At 37.2% G+C, this 18,944-nt stretch overlaps 1 protein-coding gene across 12 annotated transcripts in view; it reads right to left on the minus strand.

Annotated features, from left to right (window-relative positions):
• The window catches only part of SGK3 (serum/glucocorticoid regulated kinase family member 3), a 155,212-nt gene that overhangs the window by 48,038 nt on the left and 88,230 nt on the right, over nucleotides 1-18,944 (minus strand). For 11 of the 12 annotated variants that reach the window (XM_021002178.2, XM_021002174.2, XM_021002175.2 and 8 more), the window contains one exon: nucleotides 12,466-12,541. The exons of the other annotated variant lie outside the window; for it this stretch is intronic. In XM_021002178.2, coding sequence (XP_020857837.1) covers nucleotides 12,466-12,541 — 76 coding nt within the window. The remainder of the gene's footprint in view (nucleotides 1-12,465; nucleotides 12,542-18,944) is intronic. 12 annotated transcript variants of the gene reach the window in all.

The following is an 18,944-nucleotide window of genomic DNA, read 5'->3' on the forward strand; positions in this document are numbered from 1 at the left end:
AAAAAAATCTCCAAATGCCTTATTCTGCATCTTGAGTTCAGCAAGTGATGCTTCATCATTGGTCCTATGGAATCAAGGTTGGCCACTGCATTAATCAGAGTTTTTAAGGCTTTCAAAGTTGTTTGTCTTCACAATGTTATTGTTAATATATAAATTGTTCTCAGGAGACAACTTGTCAAATAATTACTAAGAATATGACAATATTTTTTAGCATTCCTTTGACTTTCTGATCTTTAAATGATAGATTGCTTGAGTAAATGGAAAGGAATGAGATATTGAACCTCTACAACGGATCCTAGTGATGATTCCCTGCCTTTCTTCCTCAGGGACTTGCAAACTTTCTGTTTAATAATAAAGTATTACTGTCATCTACATTGGGCTTAATAGTATCTCTTGCTTGGGCTTGCGGGACATACCATGTCATGCTTGTCTGTGTAATGGAATGCTTGCACTAGTTGCAGCATATCATTCACTGAGAATCTCACAGACAAGTCATTGACAATGATTTAACAAGGACAAGGTCCTTGGTATCAGTGATGAACAGGCCCTGTAGAAAATACTGTTGTCATCCTTTAGTAACTCATAATCTCATAATTGATTGCATGGCATGGGAGACACTGGCACAAGGCCACCCGGCCTGGTGTGCCCTCATCAAAGAAGGTGCTGTGCTCTAGGAATAAAACAGACCTGGAGCAGCTCAAAAGAAACGTGAAATGTACATGTTTAGAGAATCCACTCCAAATGTTCACACAGATTATTTGTGTCCTGCCTGTGGTAAAGCATTCTGAGTTTACATTTGTTTGATGAGCCACCGGTGGACACACTGTAACTTGACTCTAACTTACTGATATCATTTCGGTCCTCTTCAGGAATGAAGGACAACAACCGATTTCAAGGCAGGCTTCTAGTCAGGTCTGCCAACAAGAGATTTTCAAATGGCCCAGGACACTCCTTTAAAGGATGTCCTTGAAATTCAGGCCAAGTGAGTAACCAGGGAATCTACACACACTAAGGACTTTGTAGATCCACTGGCCAAAATTAAGAAACCTGGCCACTGAATGCAATGATCTCTGTAAGGCATACAAAGCTGAAATCAAGGACATAGATACTTCCCGACATTTCCCTTTATAGTCTATACCTAGATGGTACAGTGGACAGAGCACTGGACCTGGAGTAAGGAAGATGAGTTCAAATCCAGGCTCAGTCACTCACTAGCTATATGACCATGGGCAAGCCACTTCATTGTCTGCCTCAGTTTCCTCAACTGTAAAATGGGGATAATAATAGCACTTACCTCCCAGAACAGCTGTGAGTCTCAAATGAGAAAATATTTGCAAAGCACTAGCACCATGGCTCATATAGGCACTTAAATCCTTATTGTTTTCTTTCTAACCCTACCCCCATGAAAGCCCCATCAACCACAACAGTGGCATGGAAGTTAGGGATCAGTTTCCCAATGTGAACACCTCCAGAGGACATGGCTGCAAGGGGTGGTTTCAAGCCTAGAATGACAAATAGTCCCAGACTGCAGTTAGGGCAACTGGCTATAATGATATATGATAATATATAATAATGTATTACCATAATATATAATATGATAATAATAAGTAGCACTTATATGGCACTTCAAGGTTTGCAAAGTGCTTTTCCTATATTGTCATTTGATCCTCATATCAGATGAGAGAAGTAAGGCTCAGAGAGGTTAAATGATTTGCCCCAGATTACATAGCTAGTAGGTGTCAGAGGCAGAATTCAGACTCAGATCTTCCTGACTTCAAGTCTACTACTCCATCCACCAAGTCATCTGGAAGCCCCATTTAATAACCCACTGTAGAGATCTGTTGGGCATCATTAATACCAGTGCAAATGTCATAGTTTTATAGTTTTCAGATTCCACCTTTCTTCCCTTTTTGAAAAATGGAGCATCTGCCCACCTCCAGTCTTTTGGTTCCTTTCTCCTAGCCCATGGTTTTTCAGGACTAACCAAAGTGGTTCAGAAACCATACCTGTAAATTCTTACAACACTTTGGCATGAAACTAAAGTCTGAAGAACTTAACTCTCTTAAAGTAGCTAAGTGCTCTCTTATATCTTCAATTAATGTCAGATTGAAGTGGTGAACCATATTTATCCTACCCTTTCCAGTTTTAACATCATTCTCTTTGGAAAAGGAGGAATGGGTGGTTATTGTCTGTTGAACATTATACCATCTGTGAAAACCAATGGACATCAGATTCTTGTTTATCTTCTATTTCTGAACATACCTCAAAAATGTCCTTTAAAAATTATCCTAAGCATTTGTCACAAACAATAGCTCACTTTGGGCCTTAATCTTCCTGATGTTTTTCTTACAGGCTTGTGGTCATGATGCAATATTCATTTTTGTTATATTTCTTTTAGCATTCTGCATAATACACTTTAAAAATGAGACTGCCAGAAGGCTCACTAGGCAGAATGGTTTTTTTAAAAAGATTTCTTCCCACCCTTTTCTTCCTCACTGGGATTTATGGGATTGTAATATAAAAACTTCAAATTTTAAAACCTGAGATTTTTCTTGAATAACCTTCCCTTTTAGAATCTTTGGTGATGGTATCTTACCTATTTTTTCTCTGAATTTTTAAAATTCTTCCCTAAAGACTAGGGTACATGTCAAACTATGCCTGGAATTCCTTTCCTCGGCTATTATTACAAACTCTAAAATGACAAGGTCATTTTATCCCAAGGTGTCAGTCATTTCAACACCAATCAGTTCTCTGAAAAAAACAGAAACAATATCTACCCTACTTAACTTCTTTCTATCATAAAGATAATAAAAAAATAAAAGACGTGAAAGTGCTTTGACATCATCAAGTGCCATGCAAGTATAAGCCGCATCTATGTTTACACTTACATGTTCAGTATACAGTTGAAAAAACACTGGATTTTAAAGCATATGGATTGGTTTTGAGTTCTAGCTTTGCTACCTGGTAGCTATGTAACCTTGAACAAATCACTTGAGCTCTCTAAGCCTTAGATGTCTCCATCAGTACAAGAAGGTGGAGGCATGGCTAGACAAGCAATTCATCTGAAGGTAATTTGGTGGTTTTACTAGACTACAAACAATGTAACACAACACTGCAATATGGCAGCCAGAGGGGTTTATATATGATCTTAGGCTGCATTAAGAAAAGTAGAGTGTCCAGTAGTGTCCCAAATGAGGAATGTGAGAATGCCATTCTATTTTGCCCTGGTCGGTCCATACATGGCATAGAAGGTTCAGCTCTTGGAAGGGGGGACTGAGATTGTGTCTGGGGCAGGGTGAAGTGGACAGGGGTACAAGTAAAATGATGAAGAGCCTTGAGGTCAAACCATGAGGATATTTAGCTTGAGGCAGAGAAGACTGACAAAGATCATGATATTGGTCTTTTAAGTATGTGAAGGGCAGTCACATGGAAATGGGATTAGACTTATTCTGCTTAGACCAAGAAGGAAGAACTAGGAGATACAAATGGAAGCTGCAGAGAAGAATTGGGCTTTCCTGAGTATGAGTCCATGCTTATGTCTTTCTATGTTATGCTCAGTGCTTATCACAGTGCCTGGCACATAGTAAGCCCTTAGTAAATGCTTGTTGATTTACTATCAATTAGAGCTTTCCAAAAGTGGAACAGGCTCCCGAAGAAGGTAGTTGGACAGAGGTCTTCAAGCAACTTTGTTATCAGGAGTGGAGTTATGGGGTATTCTCATTGAGATTGGAGTTAGACTAGCTGATCTCTGTGGTCCCAACAATGCAAATGAAATAATAAACAAAGTATCCTGTACTGTAAGCGATCTCATTTTTGTGTCTATTCCCTTCTTTAAAAGAAGAGACGTCTGCCCTGTGTACTCCTTGTTCATATCCTTGTATAAATCCTTCATAGAGGAAGCAGCCAAGAACTTGCTTAGCTCCTTTAGCTCCTTGTTAGGGCACTTATGGCGTACCATTTTTCATAAAAAATTTCATCAGGAGAATACTGGTGGTAAAAGCATGGTTGTGGAGAAGGGAGTAGGTTATGGAGCTGTTTGGGACCACTGGGAGTGCTCTGCAACTTCCTAACTACAGTGCAGTCCGCTCTTTTCCTACTGATTTTTTTTAGGCCCAACTCACTGTACCTCAGTAGCTATCCAATATAAACTTACTGACAGACTAACTCAATGGTACCCATCCAACTATATAGTATAATCTGAAAAATATACATTCCTCATCCCGTAAGTTCATCCTTTCTGGATATCTTTTAATAGTCATGACTATTACTTAAGAAGCCTTGATGAAGATACACTACTCAGGAGTTTTGCACAATCAGTAAATTAGCCAGCATTTATATAATGTTTACTATGTGCTAGGTACTGTGTTAAGCATTTTACAAATATTATCTCATTTGATCCTCACAATAACCTTGGGAGGTAGGTGCTATTATTATTCCCAGTTTACAGTTAAAGTAACTAAGACAGAGATTAAGTGACTTGCCCAAGGTCACACAGTTAGTATATGTCTGATGCTGGATTTGAACTCTGGTCTTCCTGATTTCTAATTCCAGTGCTCTATCCACTGTACCACCTAGCAGCACAATATAATTTAAGAACAGGAGCATCTAGAGGCCCTCACCATCTACAGACAATCTGTGTAGGATACTTTCCATGACAGTGATGGATATTTTTACTAAAAACTCAGCTCCCTATTTTTATAGTTGCATGATCTTAATATATGCATAGATTCCTAAGTGTGATAATTGTCTTCTATCAGCTAAATGTCTGTAGGAAATAAGCAATATACTTATATATATGGTGATGATCATAACCAGTGCCTTTACCTTTATACACTTTCCACTGGTAAGTGTCAAAGTTTGTTTTCATAGGTTGAGCTGAGAGCTGTTAAGTACTCTGTTATTAGATAGTTGTTGCATAGGAGTCATTTTCTGAAGAAGAGAGCTGGGCTCTATTCTATGGAGTCAAATATATATATTGTTGATATACATGTATACATATGTGTACATGTATACATATGTATACAACCGTATACATAAACTATATATATATAAACAATCAAGCATAGTAATATTTTCCATTTTCTCTATTCCTTTTTTTCCTCAAGGGCACCTTCAACATGTCAATCATTCTCAATTATTTTATAGAGATATTAAAAGTTGAGACTCAGTAGTTAATGAGTCACTTCTTGTGTTTTGGGACTATGATTTTTTCAAATTGTTTTGGATCTTATCCTCTTTAAGATATTTTAAGACTCATTCTCATAAAGCTTTAAAATTTTTGTTGTATCCAGCACAGATTTCATCTGCGCATAGTTGATTGAATTCAGGTGTTCTTTTTAATGTCATTTTTTGGAGTCCTTTTTCTGTTTCATTCGATGTCTCCTTGTTGTGGCTCCAACATCAATTATGATGAATACTGAGAAATGCTAGCAAATCTGCTCCACTTTTTAACTGTTTTCCTTCTAGTGTCTTCTATAAATGTGTAATTGGGATAAGTGGGCTTTAGCTAGGTATCACACCAATCTGTAGATTTGTTTGCCCCTCAACCAATATTTGTTATTTTCTTAGGCAACAATGCTCCTGAGGTTCTGCTATCTTTCCTTTATAATATTTTAAAAACTTTTAAATATTTATTTTTTGTTACGTTTGAATTCCAAGCTGTTTCCCTTCTTCCCTACCACCCTTGTACTAGAGAAGGCCAACATTTGACACAGATGCATCTCTATGAAACTATACAGTACATAGTTCCATACATCAGTTCTTTCTCTGGAGGTGGACACCAACTTCCTTCATAAGTCCTTTGTAGTTGATCTGAACATTCATATAACTGAGCATAGTTTAGTCATTCACATCTACTCTTCAAACAATATTGCTGTTATTGTATAAATTGTTCTCTTGGTTCTTCTCCTTTCACTCTTATTTCATGCATATCTTTCCTCGTTTTCCGAAAATCAACCTGCTCATCAATTCATACAGTACAGTAGTATTCCATCACAATCATAAACCACAATTTATTCAGACATTCCCCAGCTGATGGCTAGGCCCTCAATTTCCAGCTTTTTGCTGCCATAAAGAGAGCTGGTACAAATATTTAGAACATATAGGTCCCTTTCCTTTTTTTCTGATCACCTTGAGTAGCAGATCTAATAGTATTGCTGGGTCAAAGGATATACACAGTTTTATAATTCTTTGAGCATAATTCCATATTGCTCTCCAAAATGGTTGGATCAGTTCAAGTTTCCACCAATAGTGTATTAATGTCCCAATTTTTCCACACCCTCTATAACATTTTGCAAATTCATTTTAATTCTAAAATGGTGTTACCCCTATGGGCAATGTCTTTCCATTCACCAAAGAGATCAAGTGCTTCCTGCTCAAGACATTTTCTAAGGCTTTTTGGAATTCCTTATTGGGACAATCGCCTTAGATCAGCTGAGTGTCTGTAGGAAATGGTGATGATCATAACCATTGTCTTTTCCTTTATCCATTTCCCATTTTTAAGTGGAACAGTTTGTTTTCATACATTGAGTTGGGGCTGTTAAGAACGCTGTTCCTAGATAGTTATTAACTATACTTTATCCTTTCTTTTCATTTGGTGTTTATTCTCAACTTTGTTTTTAACAAGTCAGAAGTGTGACTGCACACATACAGCAGATTCAGAAATGACTCTGATATAGCTAGCTATTTATTTCCTATTATGAAGATAAAATCAATTTCACTTTTATGTTATTTAGAGCTTTTATGTCCAGTGCTTTTTAATTTTCTTCTTGAACATCTTTTCTTGGATGTATTCATCATGTCACTGCTTTGTGGTTTACACATGAGTCTTTGAACTCATTTCTAACCATATTTTCCAATACTTTTTGTGTTGCCATCTTCCTCTTGTATCCAACTTTGCAATAAAGTAACTGAATATCAACACATATGTTGACTTGATTTTGAGCATTTTGTCAAGTTCTTGGTAAAAATTTCTCTACCTCTTCATTCTCTGTAACAGATGTTGTTGCATACTTCAAGGGAAATGCAGTTTCATCCGAGAGAATACATCCTCTAGTAACGTAGATCATGACCCATCTATACGTGTCCAACCTTTGTGATTCCTGTCTGTGTCCTACAGTACCCCAACATGCTGAGATGGGTTCACTCAACATGCTATGGACATTCCTCTACATCTCTTAATACTGTGGAGACAACAATGGAATACACAAGCAGTGTACACACTGGTTATCCCTAATTCTCATTATATTACAGATTCACAATTTTTTTAATGTGCTTTACACTGCTTTTCTTACGCAATTCTTCATTTGTAACTTTTTTCAGACTGCTCATACCCTACTATGCACCTCTCTACCACCTTTTAGGTGAACCTTAACTTTAAATATTTGGGGACTATGGTTATTTCATGACTTATAAGAAATCTGGGGTTATTAAAATAACTCTTTAATTTCCTAAATACAATCCATACTCTTTCCCTCTACTAGTTAAATTCCATGTCAAGCTCACTGGTCGTTTTCAGGGTCTGTTCAAGATATATGCATTTGTGGACAAGTTCTATGGCTTATCTATGCCAATGGTGTCAAACTCAAATAAAAATGGGTCACTAAACCGAATATAAGGATCCTTGCTGCCTATATGCTCACAGAGAAAACCATGTATGTGTGTGTGTGTATTTTTACATACAGGTATGCGTGTAGATACACACGTATACATACACATATATAATGTATGTGTACATATATATCATAGTAACATTTGTTAACAGGAATATATCTGGACAATCTCACTATTTGTAGGGAATTCCCTTTTTGATTTCAAAGCCTTGTAGGACATCTTGGCAAACACCTTTGGCATAAAATACCCTGTTTTACCTTGAGGTAGAAATTATCTTGTTTTACATCTAACATTTCCTCTTAACCACAAATCCTCAGTTATCTTTTATTAGAAGGAAAGTTGTATTGATTTTGATATATGCATGGGAGATATCTTCATGGAGGAGAGCCTTACACTTGAGCTAATATCTTCATTGTGCCCTGCACTGCAAAGTTGAGATGACGGAAGTGCTTCATGAATGGTTCCAGTTATCTTTGTTTGCAAAATAAAACCAACTCCTTTATTTGCTTCAAAAAGGAGAACTTGTGAACTATCTTTCCATTTAGCTATAATTCCCTTATGTGCTCTGGTTTTATTTCTACCTTTATGTCACTACTGATATGATTCAGTGACTCCACTAGTATGTTGACTCAATTTTCACTAAACAAAGAGTTCACATTTAGAGATACATATAGCTTAAAAGCTGGGATAATTAGCACCTTTTGCCCCCTCTTTCTGGCCACTCTTCTACTGTTACTGAAGAGAAAAAAAGGAGGCTGCACAGGACTGAGGATTCAAAAAACATTTATTAATATTTTTCATTTTCACATCAACTGAAACTGCCATGATTTACAGCACTCCACACTCATAGCATTACACCACTGCAAAGAATGATCTGAGATGCATTCTCATATCCCTTCTTGGGCCCAAATTTGGTTATTACAATTTCATAGATTCAGTTTCAAATGTTGTGCTACTGTTCTTTCTGTTTACATTGTTGTAAACATTGTATATAACAAATTCGTGGTTCTACTTACTTCACATATATTCATCTTCCTTACAAAACAGTAATATTCTACTACATCACAACATTAATGCACCACAGTTTGTTTAGCTATTTTCCAAGTTAGTGGTCACTTGCTCTGTTTCTAGTTCTTTGTTACTACAAAAAGTTCTAACATAAATATATTCGTATACATGGGACTAAAGGTGATTTAAAATTTTTCATCTAGGTGCTAACTCACTAGTGAGGAGTCTTTCTGTACTTAGCTAGACTGATCTTTAGAAGAGAGATAACAGTGTGAGGCCACATCCACATTCAAAACCCTGACTCCAGCAGAGTTTATGCTCCATTTGCATAGCTTTTGATAACCCAGGGTCACTTCAATGTCATAATGAAGTAGACAGCGTAAGAGGAAAGGGACGGAGACTAGACCTATTTGTCACTGATATAGGTAACTTTCAAATGAGGAAATTCTCCCTATCAATTCAGAACCCTCTCTGAAAACTACAGTCTTATAGAACTACTCAGAGAACAGAGAGGCTACTCCTGACTTGCGCCCAGGCCACTATGCTTAAGAGACAGGACATGAATCTAGGCCTTCCTAGCTTTGAGACTAAGCTTTCTGGGTGATTACATTATACTGCCTCTTGCAGCCTTTACATGTTTTATAAATACAAGCTATTATTATTCTTTCCTGAGAAGAATTAAGACTACAACAAGAGTTCCTCTCATTAACATACGATAATTAAGAAAATACACATTTGCAGTTAAGTATACCTATCTAAAGATGGACGATTTTTTTACTTATGGGTTTAAATATCACATTTCTTTTTGTAGTGTATTTTTTAAGATGTGTTATTTATATTGCTTCCTAAAAGGATAAGTGCAATTCATGTAAAAAAGAAGAAAAAAGATCATATTCTTCAGTTAATGGAAGAAAAAAGAAGTCAATTAGAATCAACAGAAGAACCTTTTTTAAAAAGTAACATCATACAAAACATGTCTTCCAGAGAGAAGTTCTGTTGCTATTGTTATTTGTTGTTGTTGTTCGGTTGTTTCAGTCGTATCTGACTTTTCAAGACCCTATCTGGGGTTTTCTTGGCAAAGATACTTTGCCATTTCCTTCTCCAGCTCATTTTATAGAGGAGGAAACTGAATCAAACAGATGACTTCCCCAGAATCACATAGCTCCCCAGATTCACGCAGCTAGTAAGTATCTGAGGCTGGATTTGAACTCATGAACGTGAGTCATCCTGATTCCAAGACTAGTGCTCTATCCACTGTGCTTTCCAACTGTCCCAGACACATTATTATTAAACATAAACATATTTAGGCAAAGTGTCATCAATTCCTCCAGTTATGCTATCCTAGTTACATTGTTAAGGGAAACAATAGTGCACTGCTTTTGAATAACTTTAATGCTTCATGCAGTTCTGAACAACAGTGTCTTAAAAAGACAGCTTATTAACTTTTACTTCAACTGGTAATTTAAGCACAATCTCTTTAGGAAGATGCTATAGCAATGAAGAAGGACAGGCTAAACTGTCATTAAGCATGGTAAAGGTAATAAAATAAGTCGGGTATAAGAAGCAGCAGCACACATGCAGAAGATCATAATTAAGAATCTTCCTAATTATGAGATCAGCTGTAATGGACTTGGAAGGATGCAGCCCTGTGAAGGAAAAGATTCCCTAATTTTAAAACAGAATTATTAAGACAAAGTAGCATAATGAAAATAGGCCCAGATCTTCCACAGCCCTATCAAGTGTGCTTACATGTATACGCAGAGGTATCAAACCCTATTTCTTTGCCTAAGCATGGAGGAAGCAGCTTAGCTAAGAGTGAAACACATTGCTGACTCATCGCTTCTCTGACCAAAGAACCTCCATTCACCACCATTTAGCAGCAGGGTAAACTTCAAGTCTGTCTCCATAATATTTTGTCAGTGGCTCTAAAGTGGGGTCAGCACTCTTCCTGTCCCTCCAGGACCTGGCAAGTTAAATGTGGCAGCACAAAAGAGGGTGAAGAACATGGTACCATTTTAGTGCCAGCCTTGCCACTTACCATCTGTATCACCTTTGGGCAAGTCAATCACCTTGATGAGCTTCAGTTTACACACCCATAAAATGGAAATTATATTAACTGCACTATCTACTTTGAACAGCTATTGTGAGGATCAAATGAAATATAGTGAAAGTATTCTAAAAATGTAACTTGTTCTTACTACTACTTCATTAGAAAAAAATTTTAGGAACATGAAATAAAAATTAAAAGCTTCAGACAAAAGTTTCTATGTATTTACTAGTAACGTTGAATGTACAACTTAAATAATGCCGATCTTCAGTTAAGTAAAACAAAATAACTAGAAAATAAATACTATGTATGGATAGGACATAGCCACAACTAAGTAGCAAATACAACTACTAACTCACACCTGAACAGGAGCTTATCCAGTTTAGGTAGCTTACTTGATCCTCAAGATGAAAGTAGAATTATTCCCATTTTACAGGTGCATAAACAGAGGCTAAGCATAGTTATCTTTACCAAAAGTCACAACCAAAGAGTGACTTGTATCATTAATAACCACTACGCCCAAAACTGAAGTAAAAAGTAGGACATATTTAATTTTTATAAACATTGGGACAGAGTAAATTTTCTTTCAAATAATTAGCATAGCCTCTGACCTAAGTTTGGGTTTGTTATATTTTTGCATAACAGCAATAAACAGACATCAGTATAGTGTTTTAAAGGCTACAAAGCACTTTTCATAGATTTTTTTCACTGAAGCCTCCTAACAACCCTAGGAGGTAGGTATTGTTAACTCCTTTCCATTGACAAAGAAAGCAAAGCTCACTGAGTCTGTGATTTGCCCCAGTCCACTCAACCAAGAAGTACCAGCAAAGGAATCTGAGCCCAGATCTCCCTGACTCTAAGCTCAGTCAGGCCCTGTGTCCATTTTGCTAGGCTGCCTATTTGTTCAACAAGCAAAAGCATATATTGATTTCATTTACTGATTTGCCTAAAAGTTAACTAACTGAAGAAGACCATATGCAAAGCATTTGTTGTTGGATAAAATTCTAGATGTGTGAAAATTCAACCTTCAAATATAATGGTTAAAGTGATAAAAATGAATTAAGTTGAAAATGCATGCTGTAAAGTCATTCTCTAATTTAATTTTAAAGGTTAAAACAGATCTACAATTTCTATATTTAAGGACAGTTACATTCCTTGAGCAAAGGAAAACGGCTAAAGAAGTGTTAATACTGTTTTTAAAGGCTTTGAGAGCTGCAGATGGAGCAATAAATTTTGGGGATGTTTTCCTCTAAATAAAATAAGATCTTTTTAAATGACTTTTCAAAAAGTGGCTGATATATTTTACTCTTCAGTCAATTCAAATTGTCTGAAAGATAACTCTAAGAACTTTTTTTTTTTACTGGAAGAATGACTAGCAAATTTTCCTCTTACTTAACTCTCACATTAGAAATTTTTTTTTCAAAATTAGTTAAGAAAAAATTATACCTAGAATTTGTAATGGTTACTGTTTGAAAAAATACTGGAAAAAAACCAAGATTATAATTCTACTGTGTTATTTAAGCAAAAATAAAATCCAGATACCATAAATACCATATGCAATATCTTTATTTTAATAGAGGAGAAAATATCTCCTTGAATAGACTACTCTGAGGTATATATACATATATGTATATACACACACACACACACACACATATATATATATATATATATATATATATCTCATGATAGAGTGATACTAAAGTGATATACTTAACTAAATTTGGTCCTACAAATGTATATAAAATGCAGTATGTCTTAATAAAGTCCCTTTTAGAACACAAGTGAAAATTACTTACTGGTTGCATAGCTCTGGATGTCTAACTAAATTCTGAATGAATTCATTCAGTCCTGTTCTTCTCTGTTTAATAAAATCTGTTAAAAAAGAGACATATGCTAGTAGGATTATTCGTGTCAGATCATAGATATATTACTTGGAGTTATTAAAACAAAGACATAGACAATAAATATTGTTTAGGAAGTTACGACAGATAACTCTTGTTGCTATGTATGTCAGGTTATTTTGCATTGAAGTAGAGCTCCAGTACACACACACACACACACACACACACACACACACACACACACAAATGAATGTATATATATATATATATATATATATATATTATATGCTTTTAAATAGTGAAATACAAATTTTAAAACTATTAACATGATACAAACATATTCCTCAAAACTCATTTCCACAAAATCACCATTTAAAGGTCTAAACTATTCTGCTACCAAAGCAGACTTTCTACATCCTGTTTCCCAACCTCTGACGCTGCTGATCACATCAACAACAACTGGCCTTATGCTAATGGTGTTCAAATATGAGAGTAAAACCTCAATGAATAAAAATACTCAAAGAATTGATTATTGTAGTTAACTGAAATTTTTAGTTAACTAAAGATTAACAAGAAAAAACTCGTTTCATTCCTTCTTGCTAATTATCTTTCTAAAAGGTACTGGTATACTTTCTTGCTTTAGGAAGTGTTGTTTGTTCCTGGCCTGGACTTACGATGTCACAAGGGGAATTAACTGCTTGGTCTTAAGAGCGTTACCTGGGACAATGAGAGGTTAAGTGAAGTGTCTGTGATCAAATAGCCAGTATGTGTCAGAAGGCCTGGAACCAAGTTCTTCTTGACGCCAAGGCTGCCCCCCTCTGTTATTGCCCCATCTCTCATAGCAAGAACTAGATAAACTTATTCTTTGATAGCAGGATAGTACAGATGCTGTGGTACATCATTCTGAACATCAAGTTTTGTTGTACAGAACTGCAAATACGGTTTGTGTACAAGGAGATGGAGCTGAATGTATACTGAGTGTAAGTTATATTTTGGTAGCATACATGTATGTATGTGTGTGTGTATGTGTATAAACATTCCTGATATTAGCCAGTTTCTCAATGATTTCCCTCCTTAGAAATACTATCCAAAACCAAAACCCAAAAGCCCAAACTTCAAACCCACAAAAAAGCATCCCAATGAACTACTAAACAATGTTTTTACAACAGACACTGGGCTTTCATACCTTACAAAATCTATGGATACAGTCTCTTGAGTCTTTTAACAAAGATCCTCTTCAGATTTGGAGCATACTTTTTCTCATTCAGCAATCACTTTCTCAGGGAATTGGAGGGAAAATTTTGTTGTTGTTTGCATCACAGGACATTAAAAAGTTTATGTGAAAATTGTACCCAGAGACAGTCTTGATTTTTATAACTTGATTTAAAGGATGTGTAGTTTTTCCTTTTCTTTTCATATCCCCAGTGCTTTACACAGTGCTTGGCACACAACAGACGCTTCATAAACAGATTAATTAACGAAATGCACTACTGCTCCCACATTTAGCCACTTTTATAGGGGACAGGCAGGATAGGGCAAATGAAAATTTGGGATATTGTGGAAAAAGTCCAGATTGTTAGTCAGGAGCAGCCAGAGTGAAACTGGGCTTTGTGGATACTTACTGGAAGTATATTTTGGTTTTTGAGGCCAGCTGTGAAAAGACAGGAATTTCCTTTCTTCAATAAGCATGTAGCCTATACTACATTAAATGCTACTAGACTTTCCATCTCATTACTAACTTTATTTCTACCATTTCAACCACTCAAGCTTATTAAATGACTAAACAGGAATAACCGATTATTCTAACAAAATTAATTATAGCAACAGAGAAAAACTGGGCTTCAGGAGAAACAGAATAAAAAAATCCAGAAATGAAAGGGACCTTAGATATCAACTAGATACCACCTATATTTATCAATTGCTTCATTGCACAGATGAGAAAATTGGGCCAGAGAGAGTTTAAGTGATTCACCCAACGTTCCAAACCAGTAACTGTCAGAGTTAGGATCCTACCGCCAGTCTTCTGTCTCTAATTCTCCTGTTCTTTCCACCATGTCATTGCTGCCTTATTTGTCTCAGCAGTATTTCTTTCAATAGAGAAGTTCTAATTTTACCTCCTCCAAAATCACTGCCTTTACTGTGCCAATTATTAACTGTGAAATTATATAATAAAGTACTCAGTAATAGTAGCTAGCATTTATATAGTGCTTTAAGATATGCAAAACACTTTACATAGATTATCTTGACATTCACAACAACTCTGGAAGGTAGGTGTTATTACTGTTCCTATTTTACAGATGGGAAAACTGAGGCTGAAAGAGGTTAACTATCTATCTTAACTAGTCACACAGTCGGTAAATATCCGAAGCAGCATTCAAACTCCAAATCATCACTCTCTACTACATCAACTGACTTATACCTGTTTAGAGATTACCTCTTCCAAATCCCTTAGTATTCACTGGTAAAGAAAGGAATGAAGGAAACAAGCATTTATTAAGTGCCTACTATGAGCCAGGTTCCCTGCTAAGCACTCTACAAATAATTATCTCATTTGTTCTACATGGCAATCTTGCAGAGATAGGTGCTGTTATTACCATCATCATCATCATCATCACCACAATTATCTCCACTTAACAGATGGGGGAACCCAGCCAAAAAGAGGTTAAGTGACCTGCCCAGAGTCATGAAGCTAGTAAATGTCTGAGGTCACATTTGAATTCAGGTCTTTCCATCTCCAAGCCTACAGCTCTATCTACTGTGTCTCCTACTTGCTTCTAATTGAGAAAAACTGCTGATTTTACGCAGCATCAAAGATTCAAAACTAAGAAAGTAAAACATAGGTGCCAGAGAGTTAGCTTGACAGAGTGGAAAGGACGATGGTGCTGGTCTCAGAAGACACCGAGCTCATACCTGGGCTCAATGGGGAGGATGCTGTGTCATCTCAAGCAAGTCATTTGAGCTGTGAGCCTCTGTTTCCACCTACCCACACCCTACCTGTCCGAGTTCTTGTGACAATCAAATAAGAACAGATATCATATGTCCTGTAACACTGGGTAAACATTAGCCATTATTACTCTGTTCCACTGAAACTGTTCTCCAACAGTTCGGGGCACCAGGTAACAACCCGTGCCAGCAGATCACATGCTCTTCTAAGTCCCATTAAATTGGACAGGTTTCTAGTGGAGGCCTGGTGATGGACTCTTCCATGTCTGCCATCCAAGAACTAAGGCTGGCCCTTAAATGATAAAAATAATCCGTAGCCTCAGAAATTCCCAGAAACAATTTATCATCATGGAATAGCTGCAATCTATCTGTGGAAGGAGGTAGTCATGATGAAGAAATAACACTAAGGTACTGTGTCACACACAGATGGAGGAACAGAATTGCTACAAAGTGTAAAAGGATTTTTTGGGTTTTATTTCTGAATGTGAACCCTTCCCCAGGTGTATTAATCTCTTGCCTTGTAGGAAAGGAGCAGCACCTGCAGCTGGCAGGACTAGGCTCAGCCACCAAAGAGTACCCTCTACTGGCACCCTGCTCCATGATCTGTCCCCTCTGCTAGTCACCTTCAGGAAGAGAGCAAGGGCACCTGTGCCTGGGAAGTCCCAAGTGGGCCCCAGACCCACCCCTGGCTGCTGACCAGTGAGTGTCCTCTGCCAAATGACCATATCTCCTTCCCCACCCCCAATATCCCACTCTCTTCCAGGCGAGGGGCCACCCAGAGGAAGGAGCAAACACGGGCCCAGCCAGGTCCTTCTGCAATCCTTCTGCAATCCAACTTGAAGTCTGAGCTGCCCTGCCCATTCCCCAACCTTCTATTCTTCCTATAGCTTTTTTTCTGTTGTTGTTTTTTTTCTCCTTACCCTTGCAATAATTAATCACTGACTATTTAGGAGAAAACCGTCCCCAACCTCCCTGTTCATGTTCTTTTATGTTCATACTCTTCACTCCATTTCACCCAAGTCCCAATCTCAACCCTTCTGCTAGGTCCTCTGGAATGCCCATTCCATTCTAAACAGACTCCCCTTCGTCCTGGACCTTTTTCCCTCATGTTCTTTCCTTCTATTAGCCCTCACTGAGGTCTGGCACCCCTTACAGATCTCTGCATACTGGATCATGCTCTCTAGCACTGACCACCTTCTCTCATACCCCTTCCACTTTTCTCCTGGAGAGGAAAACAGAATACTCCTTGCTCTTCACTGTCACTTCCAGATTCTCTCTTTACCGCTTTTACTAAGTATAGTAATCTTTCTTCCTTTTACGTATATTCAATCCTTATGGTAGATACAGGAAAATGACCGTGACTTTGGTCACACTCCCTCTTCTTCTCATCAATCTTAGCACCTGGCTCACCATCTTCCTCTCTTCTCCAACTTCTGCCTTTATATTAGCAGACTTTATATATATATATATATATATATTATATATATATATATATATATATATATATATATATATATATATATATATATATATATATATGTATATATATATATATATGTAGATGCTTCCACACGAGCTCCCCAAACTTCCTTTTTCTCCAGCTCCTTAAAGCTCATGATTTACTACTTTGCTGTACCTCAGCCACACAAAAAGATGGTCACACACTGTATCTCACCATTACCCACAAGCATTCTGCTCCCCTAAATAGAAACTTTCCCCTCTCGGACAATCACCTATCACTCTACCTCTCCCTATATTGCAGTCCTCCTGAACTGTAATTTTTCAACCTCAGTATGTTCTCAAGCCAACACACCTGCTCACTTTACTTTTCTCTCTTCCCCAAGTCAACCCAATAGCCGTTTCAACCCTACACTGACCTCTGCTCTTGAATCCCTTGTCTCGTTCTCCCATCACTGGCTCTTCTCTTGCCAAACCTCAGCCTTAGATTATTCCTACCATCTATCTTCATCCATTCCACTAGATGAAGTTGGAGAAGATCTCATAACCATGATGACTGGTTACAAATTCATTGCAAAGTGGTCCTTTTATTCCTCCCTTGTTAATGTCAATCTCACTCCTCAAAGAAGCTATTCCAAAGCTTCTATTTCCTCAGACCTACCACAAGTCCTACCCCAACCCCTCCCCAGCAAAGGATTTGTCTCTTACTTTACTGAAATTAAAGTTGTTCAACATCTTTTGACATCACTTCCCATTCCTGATTTCCCCCACTCTCTAACAAAGAGATGGCCTTTTTCCTTGCTAAGGCCAACCCTTTTACCTATGCACCTGATATCATCCCTTCCTGTCTTTTATAGAAGACTGCATACTCAACTACCCCTTACCCTTTCTCCAACCTGTTCAATCTTTAACCTCTCACTATCAATTGGTTCCTTACCCATAGCTTTCAAACGTACTCAGGTATACCTCATCCTTTACAAACCTTTGCTAGATTCCACCATTCCCTGAAGCTATCATCCTACATCTTTTCCCTCTTTCTCAGCCAAATCCCTGAAAAAGCTGACTATACTTTTTACTCCTCAATCCCTGGTAATCTTCGCTTTTGATCTAATCACTCATTTGAAACTGTTCTCTCCAAGGTTACCAATGATTCCATTAAAAAAAGTTTTATTGATATCTTTTGTTTTTATATTGCCTAAAATTTCCCCATTATCTCCCCTCCCCCCTTCCAAGACAGTAATTCCATATAACAAAGAATTTTTTTTAAAGATTAAAAAAATCAGCAAACTCATCAACATACTGAAAAACTCTGAAGAATATATGCAATGTTCCACACCTGTGGATCTTCTGCTAAGGAGTAGGTGGAAGTGTCTTCTTATCGCTCTTCTTTGGGGCCATGGTTCTTTTGTTTCTTTGTGATTCTACAACATTCACTTTCTTTTTCATATAATTTGTATTGGTATGTTTTGCTTTTTGCATCAGAATTTCTCCTAGTATTGCCTACCCTGTCCCTTCCCAGAAAGCCAATGATATTCTTACAGGAAAAAAAAGGGAGGGGGCAGCTGGGTGACTCAGTGGATAGAGCACCGGCCCTGGATTCAGGAGGACCTGAATTCAAATCCAGCCTCAAACACGTAACACTTACCAGCTGTGTGACCCTGGGCAAGTCACTTACCCCCACTGCCTAGCCAAAAACAACCAAAACCAAAACCAAAAAATAAAGAAAAAAGAAAAAGAAAAAAACGGAGAACAAAAAAATGAGCAAAACAGTGTTAATGAACGTAGGAAAAATACATTGATATATAGAAAAATGGTAATACATCAAAAAAGTTGGGAAACTTATACAATGTTCTACATCCATGGGCTTTTCACCACTGCAAAGGAGGATGGGATTATCTCTTTATATCTCTTCACTGGTGTCATGTTCATTCTTTGTAATTTTGCAACATTCACTTTTGATTGTTTTGTTGGTGGGCTTTCCATCTGCTTTTTTTTTTTTTAGCTATCTATGCTTACTTCACTTTGCATGAATT

The sequence above is a fragment of the Phascolarctos cinereus genome, unplaced genomic scaffold (assembly GCF_003287225.1).
Source record: "Phascolarctos cinereus isolate Bilbo 61053 unplaced genomic scaffold, phaCin_HiC Scaffold_4;HRSCAF=312, whole genome shotgun sequence".
In the NCBI taxonomy this organism is placed as follows: domain Eukaryota; kingdom Metazoa; phylum Chordata; class Mammalia; order Diprotodontia; family Phascolarctidae; genus Phascolarctos; species Phascolarctos cinereus.